Consider the following 17,241-nt stretch of genomic DNA (forward strand, 5'->3'; position numbering starts at 1 on the left):
ATTTTTTAAAAGAAATATTCACAATCTGTTCTGCTTTACACAGTCAAAAACCTTCGTATAATCAATAAAGCAAAAAGTGATATCATCTTGGATCTGCCTTGTGTTTCTCATTATCCATGGATGTTAGCAATGGGCTCTTGGGTGTCCTTGGCTCTTCAGAATCCAGCATGTATATGTGCTAGTTCTCATGCCATGAACTGTTGAAAATTGCAACACCTTGAGCACTATTTTATTAGCATGTGCGATAACCCTAGTTTTTCCATAGTCTGAGCATTTGTAGCAATATATTTTTTAGTACAGGTATTTGAATATAAATACACCTTTTACAGTCATTTGGTCATTGCTGCATTTTTCAAATCTTATAGCTTTTCTTAGGAATATTTTATAGGACTCATTTATCTTCACTTTCCAGAATATTCTACTTCAGTGATCCAATCTTAATCCATATCATCAATGTAGAGATATTTATGTCCAATTTTTTAGTATATTCATGTCATTATTTCTTGTATCTTTTTTCTGCAATAGATTCTTACCTTCTTTATCTTTAAGAATGACCAGATCTGCATAACAAATTACTTTGATTTCTGTAATTTTCTTAAATACTTCATTTTCTTGTTATCCTTAATTTCCTTGTCTTACTTATTTAGATATAACTCATTTTCTATTTTTGCTCTTTGGATGTATTCCAGCCATCTCCCAATATCATATTGATGCTGTCCTGATTTAAACATCCATTTGGTTTTCTTGGCAGAATTCTGGAATTATTGCCATCTGAGTATTAATTGCCATTCTGTTCTGCAGGGTTATCCATGGAGTGTATGCTCCATAAGTATAGTTCATAACATCACTGGGATGTACAAACCTTTTCACTATTACAAAGTAACAATCCATAAAAAGGCATAGATATGTAATACCCTGCAGAGCCAGGCTCATTATTTTAAAAATAATACAGGGACTCTGAATGTATATGACGTTTATATACAAGAACGTTATCTCTATGGTGTTTGAAACAGGTACTATATTGTTTGGAAGCTATTCTGGAACACATTAATCATCTAGGGATATGGAAAGGTTTCCTAAAAGACGCCTCAGATAGATGCACATGCAAAGAGTCATGTTGTTGTGACCCTGACTCCCGAGCCTGTCCTAACAGAGGAGGAGGACTCAGAAGGTGATGGGGAGGAACTGACAAGGCCTCCCTCTCCAGGACCCTCCTTTCTGGCAATGCCTCAGGTTCCATCTGAAGGCCAGGAGGAACAGCCTGGGATGTGCCAGGAGGAAGGCATATTGGAGCACCAATTGATAGGGAGCAGGGATGATGAATCCTGGCTTGATCCCAAGCAGCATCGGAGGGAGAAGCGTGCGCAGCAATGGAAGAGGCGTGGGAGAGCCAGGGATTGAGCTGAGTCACGGAGCCACGCCCCACCAGAAATAAAAGTGGGTGGGATTGCTCTTCAGGCTTTGTGACGGACAAAGTTAAACCCTGAAAGTCACATCGTGATCTCTGAAATTCGGCTTGGATATATTTTGGACTGAACATTGACTAAACTCTTGTCTCATGGATAATTTGTTGCTCCTGGAATGGACTGAAGATAAGTCCTCTTCTGCTTTATGGGAGTGAAAACGGTCTTGGCAGGCATTCGGCAGTTTGCTGCCAAAACCTTGGTCTGCCAAGAATTCTAATCTGTTTACCTAATAAAATATTGGCAGGCGTGCTGGGTATTACGTTTGCCTGTGTGAGGAAGGGGGACAGAACACATGTTTAGAGAAGTTGAGTGCCTCTATGTGCCACTGACAAACTTCTACAGAAATCAATTTTCAAACTGTACCTCACCATATGGACTCATCAACATACAAAAGCACTTTCATTGACTTTATATGGATATAAATATGTTTGGAAACTCTCTAAAGCATTGTTTCTCAACCTTGGTGACTTTAAGAAATGTGGACTTCTAATTCCCAGAATTCCCATGCTGACTTGGTAATTCTGGGAGTTGAAGTCCACATTTCTTTAAATTGTCAAGGTTGAGAAACAGTGCTCTAAAGTACAGAAACATAAAGCTAAGCGGAAACTAAGATGTACTATGTTACATTGTAGTTTCCCAGCAGGAATTTAACCCAAATTACCTTGTATGATGAATGGATACATTACAGAAACCTTAAAAATGTAGTCAAATCAAGGCCAGCCATGTAAAGTTCAACATGTAAACAGAAACAAGTAAAGTAAGATATCCTTAATTGATAAAATATAAAGTTGCACAAATCTTTGGTTCAACAGATCAACACTGACTTCCAAGATAATATTTTAATACACAGAGTAGATATCTCAAAGATAAGGCAAATGTAGTCCAGTGGAAAGAAGTTACAGTTACTCTCTTTAAATTTAACAAGATTGCACTGTATTGTGTGGCCCTGAAGGTAGAGTTAATAATTGAAGTTACAGAAGTGACAAAACCTCCACGCCAAGTTTGATTACCACTTGGAAGCTAGTGTTACAGCTACATTATCTTATGACCCTATCATTGTAAGTCAGTGTGTTAATCATTATCATTATGTAGACATAAGACTCCTTGTAAGTCAACACAAAGGGTGTAATTTAAATGGTCTGTTCATGATCTGAATTATTTCCATGAAGATAACATTTATTAAAAACAAGGACTTTTAGAAATTCCAGTTCATCATGGGAGTGTCAGATTTAAAACATACATGGCAATACATATGTGAGTATTTAGGTGAACAGATAAAAGATTACAGCTACGGTTGTGTTCAAATAAGGTTCTTAGCCTAATTGCTGAAATGACCTATTTTTCTGCATTCATACAATACTTAAGCTAAGCAAACAAGCTGAGATTGAACTACACACTGAGCCATCAAATAAAGAAACACATCTAACTGCTCAGCAGAGTGCACAAGTGCAGCTGCTGGGTCTTTAACTGAGATGGTTAAATGTTTTACAACCATAATCTGTTTGTATATGAACTGGCATGCATATAAATTCCAGCCCCACACAGGCTTTTCTAAAGACTTTTGCACATTTAGAAATAAGATCTGAAAGATCTTTTGTTGCTCAGTATCTTTTCTGCTTCCCATACTCTTAAGCAATTTTATGTATGTGGAAGACATAGCCTGTCAAAGTCTTTCTTATTTGCACCAATGAAGCTTTCTAAATTATGAGAGATTAATTACTACTTGCATAGACTTATAAAATTAAGATACTCTTCTTCATATTTTTCTCTTTTGTATTAAACTGTTATGTTCATAGAGTATGTTGAATATTAAATAGTTATTAGACAGTGGGTTGCTCCTAAACTTTCTTTTAAGTACACTGCAAAAACTGCTACCTACAGCAAACCTACGGTATGTTCATTCACATACTCTTACTAAAATACATTAACCTAACTTTTTAAATGTTAGGATGTTACATTGTGGTATATAACTAATTCTATCAGGCTCACCCAATTGCTTATTCACGTTTCTAAGAAATGGTATCTAGAATATTCTTCAACACTAATGTACTCGGAAATATCCCATGAGTTTCATAGGACTTATTCCCAGAAAAATAGATATAGTTAGCAACCCAGATTTGTAAGTCATAGTACTGTTCAGGCATATTTCCTAAACTAAGAGGCTTCACTACATCCACAAATGCAAAATTAAGTAACTTTGAAATCCACTGGCTTCCATATTCTCCAACGGAAAGAAAATTAGGAAGATGAATAACCTTTTCTCATCTTCATTAGCTGGAAAAGGCTGCAAATTTACCATGGAATATAATTCTTAAGCTATAGTGAACATATTGCTCTATATTGCAAATGTATTTTACACAGAAAATCTAGTAGGATAAATACAAGGCTTATATTTTCCCAAACTTGCTTGATATTTCAATGCCATAGAAAAATCCACTAAAATGATTTAAAATCTTGGGCTTGATCTGATCCTACAACAAAAGCAGCAACAATGCATGGATCCTATAGGGAGCAATCAAGTTTACTTTCCTTTACTTTCCACAACCTTCGCTTTGTGGTGAAGGTTGTTGAGAGTGTGGTCGCGCGACAGTTTCCACAATTCCTGGAGGAAACATCTTATCTAGATCCATTCCAGTCGGGTTTCAGGTCTGGGCACAGCACAGAAACGGCATTGGTCGCGTTGATAGATGATCTCTGGAGGGCTTGGGACAGGGGTTGCTCCTCTGTTCTGGCCCTGTTAGACCTCTCAGCGGCTTTTGATACCATCGACCATGGTATCATGCTGCACCGGTTGGAAGAGTTGGGGATGGGGGGCACCATGTTACGGTGGTTCTCCTCCTTTCTCTCAGACCAGTCGCAGTTCGTGTTGGCAGGGGGGCAGAGGTCGATCTCGAGGCCTCTCATTGTGGAGTGCCTCAGGGGTCGATCCTCTCGCCCCTTTTGTTCAACATTTATGTGAAGCCGCTGGGTGAGATCATCCGTGGCTTTGGGGTGAAGTACCACCAGTACGCTGATGACACCCAGCTGTACATCTCCACCCCAGGCCACCCCAACGATGCCCTTGAAGTGATGTCCCAGTGTCTGGAGGCTGTGCGGGTCTGGATGGGGAGGAACAGGCTCAAGCTCAACCCTTCCAAGACTGAGTGGCTGTGGTTCCCGGCATCCCGATATAGTCAGTTGACTCCATCACTGACTATTGGGGGCGAGTCTTTGGCCCCCGCGGAGAGGGCTCGCAATCTGGGAGTCCTCCTGGATACGCAGCTGTCCTTGGAGGAACATCTGATGGCTGTAGCCAGGGGGACCTTTTGTCAGGTTTGCCTGATCTGCCAGTTGGGGCCCTTTCTTGATCGGGATTCCTTGTGCACAGTCACTCACGCCCTCGTCACCTCTTGCCTGGACTACTGTAAAGCTCTCTACATGGGGCTCCCCTTGAAGAGCACCCGGAGGCTCCAACTGGTCCAGAATGCGGCCGCACGGGTAGTTACGGGAGCTGCATGGTGCTCCCACATAACACCTCTCCTGCGTGAGCTGCACTGGCTCCCAGTGGTCTTCCGGGTGCGCTTCAAGGTTTTGGTTACCACCTTTAAAGCGCTCCATGGCACAGGACCTAGTTATCTTCGAGACTGCCTGCTGCTACCCATGACCTCCCATTGACCTGTGCGCTCCCACAGAGAGGGCCTCCTCGGGGTGCCATCAGCCAAACAATGTAGGCTGGTGACCCCCAGGGGGAGGGCCTTCTCTGTGGGGGCACCTACCCTCTGGAATCAGCTGCCCCCAGAGATAAGGAGAATCCAAGACCTCAGTGCCTTCCGCCACGCCCTTAAAACTTTCTTTTTCCAGCAAGCCGGGCTGGCTTAAAAAAAATTTTTTTTAAATGCTTTTTAATTGGTTTGTCACTTTTTAAATTATGGGGCCAAATAGATATAAATTCTTTTAATTGTTTTTAATTTTTGTATTTTATGTTTCTTATTTGTGGCTGTACACCGCCCTGAGTCCTCCGGGAGAAGGGCGTTATATAAATTCTAAATAAATAGATAGATAGATAGATAGATAGATAGATAGATAGATAGATAGATAGATAGATAAATAAATAAATTTTCCAATACCACCTGGATATATGCCAGCCATTTTTCCAGTCAATTCTGTAATTAAGCAAAAAAAAATCCCTATCTATGTGTTTTTGACTCAATGCTTTGACTGGCTTGGGTCACTCCTGATGTGTTGCCAAAATTAAATTCCTGAAAAGCAGTTTAATGTAATTGTGTTCAGGATTTTTGAGAAATAATATAGAGCAAGGCAATTGGGGGCATCCTCTCCTACTCCCTAAGCTGCCTAAAACTGTTCCAGAGAGTTGGGGGACACTTCTGCATAGCATGGCAAATGACATAAGGAAGGTGAAGGATATCTCCTAGTAGAAGCCTACTAGAAGATATCCTTCACCTTACTTATGTTATTTGCCATGCTATTATAAACTACATGCTATTATAAACTACACTATGCCCTCCAAGACAGGAAACCAACAAAATATAACTGTATCTCCTGAAATATTAGCATTTTTTGATAATAGTTAGTCCCTTAGCATTTGTAAAAATATAATATTGCATAATTTAATTAAGTAATTTAATATACTAGAGATTTAAATGTTTTACCTTTGTTCCAGTACTTGACTTTAGGAAAAAAATCAGATGTTAGCAAACTTCCTCCCACATGTTTATCTATAATATAGTAAGAAATATGCATGAATATTTCTTTTCTCAAGTATTCATCTAAGCTTGAATACTTTCCAATAATAAAGCTCTAGTAAGATGTCAAGTAACTACCAGTAGTTACGTAAAAAAAACACATTAGAGTATGAATGATGAAATCAAAGAGGCTGTGGATGAAAGAAAAACACCTGTAAGAGAATGCTGCAAAGAATAAAGATGAATAAAGAGCAATTTTGATGGAAAAAATTCTGCAGATATATGAACCGTGATAAATAAGCCTCTAGTACAATGAATAGGAAAGCTAGTTTGGTGTAGTAGTTAAGGCACTAGGACTAAAATTGAGAGACTGTGTGTTCTAGTCCTGCCTTACACACAAAGTCAGCTGGGTGACCTTGGGTCAGTAGTTGTCTCTCAGCCCTAGGAAAGAGGCAATGGTAAACCACTTCTGAAAACTGGCCAACAAAACTGCAACTAGTTGACTAGATAGTCACCAGGAATAATGTTGAGTGAAAAGAATTATTTTAAAAAATCTCCAAACTCAGAAGGTAATTCCAGCTTTAAACTGACATACTGTACTAAAGGACATCAATGGCCAGGCAGTAACTGATTCCCAGATGATTAAACAAAGATAGGAAAGTATACTGACATTCTGTTCAATAGAGATATCAACATGCAAGATATCTTGGAAGACATTTCCTATATACAAGAAACTCTAGTCTAGTACTAGAAGGTAATGTTAGATCAGTACCCTAGTCATTACCAAGTTGGAAAGTACAGGAGTGGTTGAGATATCTACAGAAATACAACAAGGAACAGAAGATGAATCAGTCAAGGTTCTAACCAAATAATGTAAACAAATGTGGAAAACAGCCAACAGATCAGCAGAGGTCAATGTACATACTAATATATAAAAAGGAAATTTAACACAGTATATAAATTATTATACAATATCTTTAATTTCACATGCCATCAAAATAATATTTAGAATCATCCAACACATCCTACATGATGAGAATCCAAATGGAAACAGTTCAAGCTGGCTTTAGAAAAGCTGAGTAATAAGAAGTATAATTACAGAGACCTGCTGGAAAATTAAGAAAGTCAAGGAATACCAAAAAGAGTAAACATGTGCTTTACTAACTACAGAAAGGCTTTTGATCATGTCAACCACATCAAAATATGGAATATGCTTAGGAAAATGGGAATCCCAGAACATCTTGGCTTGTCTCGGCTACCCGGGAGGTGACTGGAGACTGGATCCAGGCTAATGTCAACACTTCTTTGAGGGAGGGGATCATCCCCGCCTCCCTTAAGGAGTTGGTGGTTCGACCCCTCCTCAAGAAGCCAGCCCTGGATCCAGACTCACTTAATAACTATCAGCCGGTCTCCAACCTTCGCTTATATAGTGAAGGTTGTTGAGTCCGTGGTGGCGCAACAGCTCCCACAGTTCCTGGAGGAAATGGATTTCCTAGACCCGTACCAATCGAGGTTCCGGCGCGGGCACAGCACGGAAACGGCATTGGTCGCTGGTGAATGATCTCTGGCGGGCCCGGGATGGAGGTTGTTCCTCCATCCTGGTCCTACTTGACCTCTCAGCAGCTTTCGATACCATCGACCATGGTATCTTATTGCAACGACTTGGGAGGTTGGGGATAGGAGGCACTGTTTTACAGTGGTTCTCCTCCTACCTCTCAGGTCGTTCGCAGTTTGTATGGGCGGGGGGACAGAGGTTCCCCCCGAGGCCCCTAACCTGTGGGGTGCCTCAGGGGTCAGTTCTCTCCCCCCTACTCTTTAACATCTATATGAAGCCGCTGGGTGAGATCATTCGTGGTTTCGGGGTGAGGTATCATCAATATGCTGATGATATATCTCCACCCCGGGCCACCCTTTCTGTGATGTCCCGCTGCCTGAAGGCAGTATGGGCCTGGATGGGTAGGAACAGGCTAAGACTCAACCCTTCCAAGACTGAGTGGCTATGGATGCCGGCGTCTCATGTTTTTTTTTTTTTAATTTGATTTATATGCCGCCCTTCTCCGGAGACTCAGGGCGGCTTACAATGCGTTAAGCAATAGCCTTCATACTTTTGTATATTTATACAAAGTCAGCTTATTGCCCACACAAACTGGGTCCTCATTTAACCTACCTTAGAAAGGATGGAAGGCTGAGTCAACCTTGAGCCTGGTAAGATTCAAACCTGCAGAAATTTCAGGCAGCTGTGTTAATTACAGGGTGCATTAAACCACTGTACTACCAAGGCTCTTGCAGAAGTTCCATCGCTTTCGATTGGGGGGGGACTGCTTCCTCCCGTCGAGAGGGCCCGCAACTTAGGTGTCCTCCTGGATTCCCAGCTGTCTTTGGAAGACCATCTTACGGCCGTGACCAGGGGTTTTCGCCCAGGTACGCCTGGTGCCAGTTGCGCCTTTTCCTAGACCGAGATGCCCTTCGCATGGTCACTCATGCCCTGGTTACTTCTCGTTTGGATTACTGCAACTCCCTCTACATGAGGCTGCCCTTGAGGTACACCCAGAGGCTCCAGCTGGTCCAGAATGCGGCCGCGCAGGTGGTTATGGGAGCTCCCCGTTACTCCCGGGTAACATCTCTCCTATGCGAGCTGCACTGGCTACCAGTGGTCCTCCGGATCTGCTTCAAGGTGCTGGTACTTACCTTTAAAGCCCTACATGGCTTAGGTCCGGGGTATTTGCAGGACCATCTCCTACCTGCCTCCCACCGTTCTGTCTGCTCTCACAGGGCTGCCCTCCTCAGGGTACTGTCGGCCAGACAATGTCGGCTGGCGACGTCCAGGGGTAGAGTGTTCTCTGTAGGCGCCCCTCTCCTTTGGAACGAGTTACCCAACGAGCTTCGGACGGCACCTGATCTCCGCTCCTTCCGTCGGGACTTAAAGACTTGGCTGTTCCAACAAATGGGTTGACCCTGATCCTTGGGTTTTATTATTTTGATTGTTGTTGTTAATCTGGGTTTTAATCACCTTACTTTTTATTATTGTATGTTTTTAACTTGTGTTCGCTGCCCTGAGTCCTTAGGGAGAAGGGCGGCATATAAATTTTTGGTAAATAAATAAATCTCATTGTCTTCATGAAAGACCCATACACAGGTCAAGAAGCCACAATCCAGATAGAACATGAAGAAACAGATTGTTTCCAGGTTAGCAAAGAAATGAGACAAGGCTCTAAACTCTCCCCTATATGCAACCTATATGCTGAAAATATATTGAGGGAAGTTGGATTGGAAGTTGAGTGTGGTTCTAAAAGTGATGGAAGAATCATCAATAACCCGAACTATTCAGATTACAGTATCCTGATAGCAGAAAATGCAAATTATCAGGAAGCTCTAGTAATTAAAGTCAAGAGGCATAGTGAAAATGGGACTAAGAAGACTAAACAAATGATTTTGATCAAATTAATGAGAACAAATACAGCAACCAATCTTAGAACTGATAATAAAGAAATTGGTGATGTGTCTTTTAGGATCAACTATCAAAGTTAAGAAACTAACAGTCAAGATATATACCACAAAAATAGGTAAAATAGTTTTCCCTGTTACATCCTATTAAAGTGAAAATTGATCTTTGGAGACACAGCATAAAGAGTATTAAGTTTTTGAACTTTGGTGTTGGAGAGGACTTTTGAGAATACCATGCACAAGAATGCACACAAAAAATATATCATAGTTTTCAGTAAATACACACCTAGTCAAACTGAATTATCATCTTTTGGGCATATTAAGCAAAGACCTAGTGCTCTTGAGAAGTCTACAGGAAGGAATAAGAAAAGGATGATGGCAGAAAGACAGATGGACTCAATTACCTTAGCAATGGGTATATCACTGGAAAATCAGAAGGACCAGGTTGGGAGCAGATTATTCTGGAGAAAATCTATGTTTGTTAAGAGTCGACACCAACTTGATGGCATATAATCATCATCATTATCATCGTAAGTATCTGTAAGGGTCCTAATCTTGTTTTTTTCAACCCTTCCTAATACATCTTTTTGACAGAAATGAGGCAGACAATTTTATTTTAAACATAACAAGTAATGAAACAAGATGGCAAGCACAAAAGACTAGTAGAAAACTTTCTAGGCTGATAATAACTACTGAGCTAGATTAAAAGCAAAAATTACTCACCAGAGCAGGAGCAACAGTAATTGAATTACATGATGAAAGGTTTGAAGTGCAGAAGAGGGGAAAAAAATCTAAATGTATATCAACACACAAAATTATCTGTCAGAGTGGCTAAATAAATGGATGAAATATGAGTCTGAAACCCTGCTCCTTTTACTCTTTCCCCTCTCCTCCAGACAATTTGAGAATCTGTGGATGGCATTTCCATGTCCATTTTTTAAATGAGGTAGATCAAAAAGCATTAGAGATTTACAAACTGTCAGCTGGGGAAACTGATTTTCTTCTTTTAAGCTACTTTCTCTTCTGTACTTAGATTATTCAAATGAAGATTGGACAAAAGTAGCATCTACTGGCAGATTTTGAGGTGAACTAGAGTACATAGATAAAGGATTTGTGACTCTATATGGTTAAGTTGTAAGAGCAACAAGATTTTTAACATTTATTTCAGGCTTTCACAATAACATAAGCTTGGAATCATCAGGAAGTGACATTTTGTATGAAAGTAGTGTCCAATTCACTTGTGGCACTGAAAAAAATTCTTAGATTCAAGTACATTTTGAGCATTCTGTATGTGTCTTTTGTATGGGAGGTGGATTTTGGAATTCTACAAAAAAATGTAGGTGGCTCTGAGCATCCTGAAGTTCATTCATATCCAGCAGGTAAGTTATTATGAGTGTCAGCCTGGAGTTCAAACTACCACAAGTCATTTCCACATACCACAGTACTATATTTATTCATTATTCATTTTCTGTAATGCACTTCACATATTCAAATCAGTTCACAAACATCAACACTGAATTTTGGCAATCACCATTGTAAAAAAGACTTCTATTATCGCAATCTACTTTTAAAGAGAGAAAAATCAGTATCCTTCTTGTCCACGGATTACTATACTTACCACCTCGATTTGTGAAATTCTTACAAATATTTATCCCGTAAACATTTTATACAGTATTAAAACAGAACATATTTATTTTAAAGGCAAAAAGAAGCCAACTCATCTCATAATTCAGTCTGTTCTTTCAAGAACGTAAGTTAATAAGTATTTATTACTAAGTTAAAAACTATAAATATGCAAGTTATAAATAACCTGTTCTTAAGTTATCATTTGGGAAACACTTGAAATACTTTCATTACTGACTGTGAATTATCATTAATCCACAGGTTGAAAAAAAACTGAACAGTCTCTTTGTCTCTCACACACACACAGATACATAGGGTCTGATATCAAAAACCACTTACCTGCTGTAGATCTGCCAGAGAATATAGGTGGATCTGCTGAAGAAGATACTCCCTGGGAAAAATTCTGAGTGAGTGAGTGAGTGAGTGAGTAAGAAAGAAAGAAAGAAAGAAAGAAAGAAAGAAAGAAAGAAAGAAAGAAAGAAAGAAAGAAAGAAAGAGGGAGGGAGGGAGGGGGGAGAGAGAGACAGGGAGAGAGAGAAGCAAAATATTATTTGAAAATTTCCTAAAAGATAAAAGAAGTATCATGCACTGTCCTGGTTAATAGATTCTAACTGAATATGCATAAAATACTGCAGATAAGTACATACTGTTCAAGAGAATACAAATGCCTGGTCCATATGTGTTTGCCAAAAGGAAAAAAAACTATACTCAAACTGACATATCAGGTATTCAGAAACCAGGTAACCTTTTTTAATAGATCACTACTCAATTCAATTTAAGGGTTAGATTCAAAACTCTGGAAATAATTTGCTCATTTGAAATGCTAAATGTTTATAGCCCATCTTTTCAAGTCAATGGAAATGTGAACTCTCTTTTTCTGGCCTTAACACACCTTATCTACAGCAATATAGCAATAGTAATAGCAGAGACTTATATACTGCTCCATAGTGCTTTACTGAACTCTCTGAGTGGTTTACAATGTCAGCATATTGCTCCAACAATCTGGGTCCTCATTTTACTAACTTCAGAAGGATGGAAAGTTGAGTTAACCTTAAGCCAGTTATATCAGAATATGACATTTTATCGAATATGAAAACCAATGATTTCCACTTTGTCACCTTTAGCCTGTATAGAAGGTTGTTAACTTAATAAATTATCTTCTGTTAGTTGAAGATGACAAAGTGGGAATCATTGGTTTTGAATTCACTGCTGAGTTGAGCCAACGACGTGTATTTTTAAAAGGCACTCCTGAATACTAGGTTATTATTTTGAGGTTTGCCACTACTTGCTGGAAGCAATATGCTTCAAATTTATAAATACACTTGAGATGTACAGTAGTTGTATTTTTTTTAATTTTTATTTAAATATGATGAGCTCAAAAACTACCAAATAATTATTTTCTTTAAATATAAGTATTATGACCATGATCTGAAGTTATGTCCCTTATTTTTGCCAATGTAATATATTTTAAATACTATTTAAATGAAGAATTAACAAAAATGCATGAAAATACACAAAATATGTAGTGGGCAAAAAAGTGATTTGTGTCTTGTGAGACTAGAAGGTATTGATATTCCAACATTTCCTCAATTTAATTCTAAATGAAAGCACTCTTAAGGATTGCATGCGACAAACACATTTAAGCACATTATCAGCAAAAGAATTCGAGTAGGAAAAATATACTTATTCCTATTACCATGGAAACTAGATTACAGGAAAAGCTTTTTCAAAAAACTAAAGCTACTCAATTTTGTTGGGTTGTTTTATGGAACCTCTCTTTATTGTGGAAATGTGTCTTGTTCATTTTGATGGAAGCAAACAGCAGAATGCAGCTGATGATGGCACTCCAAGTGCATTAAGAAGTTTCCCTCATCCCACTCAGAGAGAGCAAAGGACTCTCAGGGCCACGAAGATCATGTATTTAATGGATGGAACCAGCTGAGTTGCATCCTGAGGCTGAGTGCTTCAAAAGTAATATTATGAACAAATCCCAAGGCTGGACCAAGGACAGTTTAGACAGGACAAATTTAGCTAAATTTTACTGGGCATAAAAGAGTACCATAAAATATAATCATTTAGTCAAGTTAATAAACATTCAATAGATTCCTGCAAATTAAAAATTAACCATAAACCAAACCCGTATCAAAATAGCACCATAAAACAGTTACGAAAAGGAATGAATCCATGGCATTACCCAAGGAAATTAGTTTCAAACTTAGGACTCATTCACTTAACAGATACTGGCATTATTTAAAGATTCCCTTCTCCCAGGTTTTAAAAAGGAGTTACACTATAGGTACAAAGAAATTGGGCCTGACCCAAATAACTTAAATTTAGACCATAAAGGACTTTTAACAAAAATATCTTTGCCTTAAAATTTAACCTGAATTAGACTAACATCCATTGTTGCTCACATAAAACATAATGGATCCAAATTCTCAATCAGTAACAATTTTCACCTAGCCTTTAACGACAATGTTTCTTCAAACATTTGCTTCCTGAAAAACTTTTGGTGATTATAATACTCCTTCAAAAAAAAAACAAATATAGTATTTAGATATTGTATCACGTAAGAGTCTTGAGAAATATGAAATTAGCTTTTAATGACTAATATATTTAATTGCATAATGTTTCTGACACACTGTACAACTTGAACAGGTCTAAAAATGTTTTGCTGATTTTTGTTTATACTCAGTGTCTGATGCATCTCCCTGCAGTGTCCAACAATAATCAGCCAGCATTAATAGATTCCCCTTGCCTGATACCTTTTTTCCATTGCATCAATATCCTTGTGAAACTTTCATTATGTTTGTTACTGACTAATTTTGAGAAATAAGTTCAAGTGTGAATCAATCAATCAATCTTTACAGACCAGCACAAAAAAATTAAACAATAAACATCAAAATAAAATAAAGCAAAACTGAACTGAACAAAATAGAGCATATTACAATTGATGGTGAAAATGGATGACAAAGGTCTGCCTAATGGATGAAGCTGTCTATTTGGATCCGCTCCAGTCCGGCTTCAGACCTGGGTACAGCACGGAAACGGCATTGGTCGCGTTGGTGGATGATCTCTGGAGGGCTCGGGATAGGGGTTATTCCTCTATCCTGGTCCTGTTAGATCTCTCAGTGGCTTTTGATACCATCGACCATGGTATCATGTTGCGCCGGCTGGAGGGACTGGGAGTGGGGGGCACCGTTTTGCGGTGGTTCTCCTCCTATCTCTCTGACCGGTCGCAATCTGTGTTGACAGGGGGGCAGCGGTCGACCCCAAGGCGCCTTGTTTGTGGGGTGCCACAAGGGTCGGTCCTCTCACCCCTCCTGTTCAACATTTATGTGAAGCCGCTGGGTGAGATCATCCGTGGTTTTGGGGTGGAGTTCCATCAATACGCTGATGATACTCAGCTGTACATCTCCACCCCAGACCATCCCAACCATGCCTTGGAAGTGATGTCCCAGTGTCTGGAGGCCGTGCGGGTCTGGATGGGGAGAAACAGGCTTTGACTCAACCCTTCCAAGACCGAGTGGCTGTGGCTACCAGCATCCCGGTATAGCCAGCTGACGCCATCGCTGGTTATTGAGGGCGAATCATTGGCCCCCAAGGAAAGGGCCCGCAACTTGGGTGTCCTCCTGGACGCACGGCTGTCTTTAGAAGAGCATATTACGGCCGTGGCCAGGGGGGCTTTCTATCAGATTCGCCTGATACGCCAGTTGTGCCCCTTTCTGGATCGGGACTCCCTATGCACGGTCACTCAAGCACTCGTCACTTCTCGTCTGGACTATTGTAACACTCTCTACATGGGGCTCCCCTTGGGGTACACCCGGAGGCTCTAACTGGTGCAGAATGCGGCCGCGCAGGGGATTATGGGAGTGACGGGGCGGTCCCATGTGACTCCTCTCCTGTGCGAGCTGCATTGGCTTCCGGTGGATTTCCGGGTGCGCTTCAAGGTGTTGGTGATCACCTTTAAAGCGCTCCATGGCTTAGGGCCGGGGTACTTACGGGACCGCCTTCTGCCACCAATTGCCTCCCACCGGCCAGTTCGCTCCCACAGAGAGGGACTCCTCAGGGTGCCGTCGACCAGACAATGTCGGCTGGCGACCCCCAGGGGGAGAGCCTTCTCTGTGGTGGCACCTACCCTTTGGAACAATCTACCCCCAGAGATACGAGTGATCTCCGACCACCGGACTTTTCGTCGGGCCCTAAAAACCTATTTTTTTCAGTTAGCCGGACTGTCCTGATTTTATGGTTGGTTTTAAAATTTGATACGGATTTTAAATTGATAAGTTTTAAATTACGGGCCAAATTTATTTAATTATTTTAAATCTATTTTTAACTTTATGTATAAATGTTTTTTATCTTGGCTGTTCACCGCCCTGAGTCCGAAAGGAGAAGGGCGGTATAGAAGTTTGAAAAATAAATAAATAAATAAATAAATAAATAAATTTTACAGACAGTGTAACAAAACTTAAGCTATGCTTAAGTAACTTTTATGTACAAGAGACCAAAATTTCCAGGATGTTTAATCAGGTAAGGTGTTAGGAGCCTGTGAGACCCTATAGAGAGGACCATACAACAGGACATAAGCTGTAGTTTCAATGGCCCTTGTCCACAGAGGCACAGTTTCAGTTCATTTGGAACTATTTTATATCAGCCGTCCAGAACTGCTGTGGGCAGAGTGTTAAAAGCAACTAGAGTTAATACGCTCCAAAATTTAGAGACAGTTATATGATATAAACTTCTCACTGGTTTGTGAGGAAGGGCTTGTCTCTTCATGAAAAAGTTTTTGGGTCAAGCTGTTGTGGTCCGCCAGTGGCCTGCGGAGCTGGCAGCAGAGTCAGACAGTGTGGAGGTTGGGGAGGAACATGGGCCAGTCCTGGAGTCTGGGGAAGGCTCAGACGAGGGCTCTGCGTCGGAGGCAGAGAATGGGCTTTGCCTTACCTGAAAGCCCTTTCTGATTGCGGTGGGTCCGGTGGTCCTCTTCCATGGGGAGTGCTCTTCCGATGACGTCGGATCGGGTCTGCTAGCTGAGAAGCTCCTCCCTTCCTGTAGCCTCCCAGCTTTCTGATGAGATTCGATTTGTAGCAGACCTACACGGTGAGCTGCAAGAAAGGAAACAGGACACCAGAACCCCGCCGAATCGGCCCTGGGCATAACAGGGCGGGGCGGACCACCGGACCCACCGCAATCAGAAAGGGCTTTCAGGTAAGGCAAAGCCCATTCTCATTGAACGTGGGTCCGGTGGTCCTCTTCCATGGGACATACCAAAGCGTGAAACTATAGGGAGGGAGTTGCCCTGGCCGATGAGGAAGTCCGCTGGAGGACCTGTTGGAGTACCCTACGCCCAAATGCTGCATCCGCAGATGCAAACTGGTCTAGTCGATAATGCCTAATGAACGGGGTAGGGGACGACCAGGCCGCAGCCCGGCAGATTTCCTCCAAGGAGGCTTGGGTGGCCCAGGCGGCCGAAGTGGCCGCACTGTGGGTGGAATGGGCCGTGATCCTGGGTGGAACTGGCAAGGCCTGGGACCCGTAAGCCGTGGCTATGGTGGCCCTAATCCAACGCCCCACTGTAATGGATGAGACTTTTTGGCCCATACTAGATGGCTGGAAGGAGACTAGAAGGGATTCTGATCTCCGAAAGTCAGATGTCCGATGGATGTAGATCCGAAGGGCTCTCCTCACGTCCAGGGAGTGCCAGGCTCGTTCTAAGGGCAGGCTAGGACGTGGACAAAAATTTGGAAGGACTAGTTCCTGTGCCCTGTGGTAAGGGGAATTCACCTTAGGGAGGAACGTGGGGTCCAACCTAAGTATCACCCGGTCAGGATGAAAAACGCAGAGATCAGCCCTGATGGAGAGGGCTGCCAACTCTGAAATCCACCTGGCCGAGGTTATGGCCAGTAGGAAGGCGACCTTATAAGACAGGAAACGTAGGCCCACTGACCTTAGGGGCTCGAAGGGAGCCTTCGTGAGGGCGTCTAGCACTCAGGGCAAATCCCAGGAGGGATATCTGTGGATAGACCCCG

General features: G+C 41.3%; 1 protein-coding gene across 4 annotated transcripts in view; it reads right to left on the reverse strand.

Moving 5' to 3' along the window:
• Positions 1–17,241, reverse strand: part of PLEKHM3 (pleckstrin homology domain containing M3) — a 93,601-nt gene that overhangs the window by 11,154 nt on the left and 65,206 nt on the right. For all 4 annotated transcript variants that reach the window (XM_034431815.3, XM_060688141.2, XM_034431831.3 and 1 more), the window contains one exon: positions 11,555–11,618. In XM_034431815.3, the coding sequence (XP_034287706.2) occupies positions 11,555–11,618 (64 nt within the window). The remainder of the gene's footprint in view (positions 1–11,554; positions 11,619–17,241) is intronic.

The sequence above is a fragment of the Pantherophis guttatus genome, chromosome 1 (genome assembly GCF_059756535.1).
Source record: "Pantherophis guttatus breed Tessera chromosome 1, ASM5975653v1, whole genome shotgun sequence".
Taxonomy (NCBI): Eukaryota; Metazoa; Chordata; class Lepidosauria; order Squamata; family Colubridae; genus Pantherophis; species Pantherophis guttatus.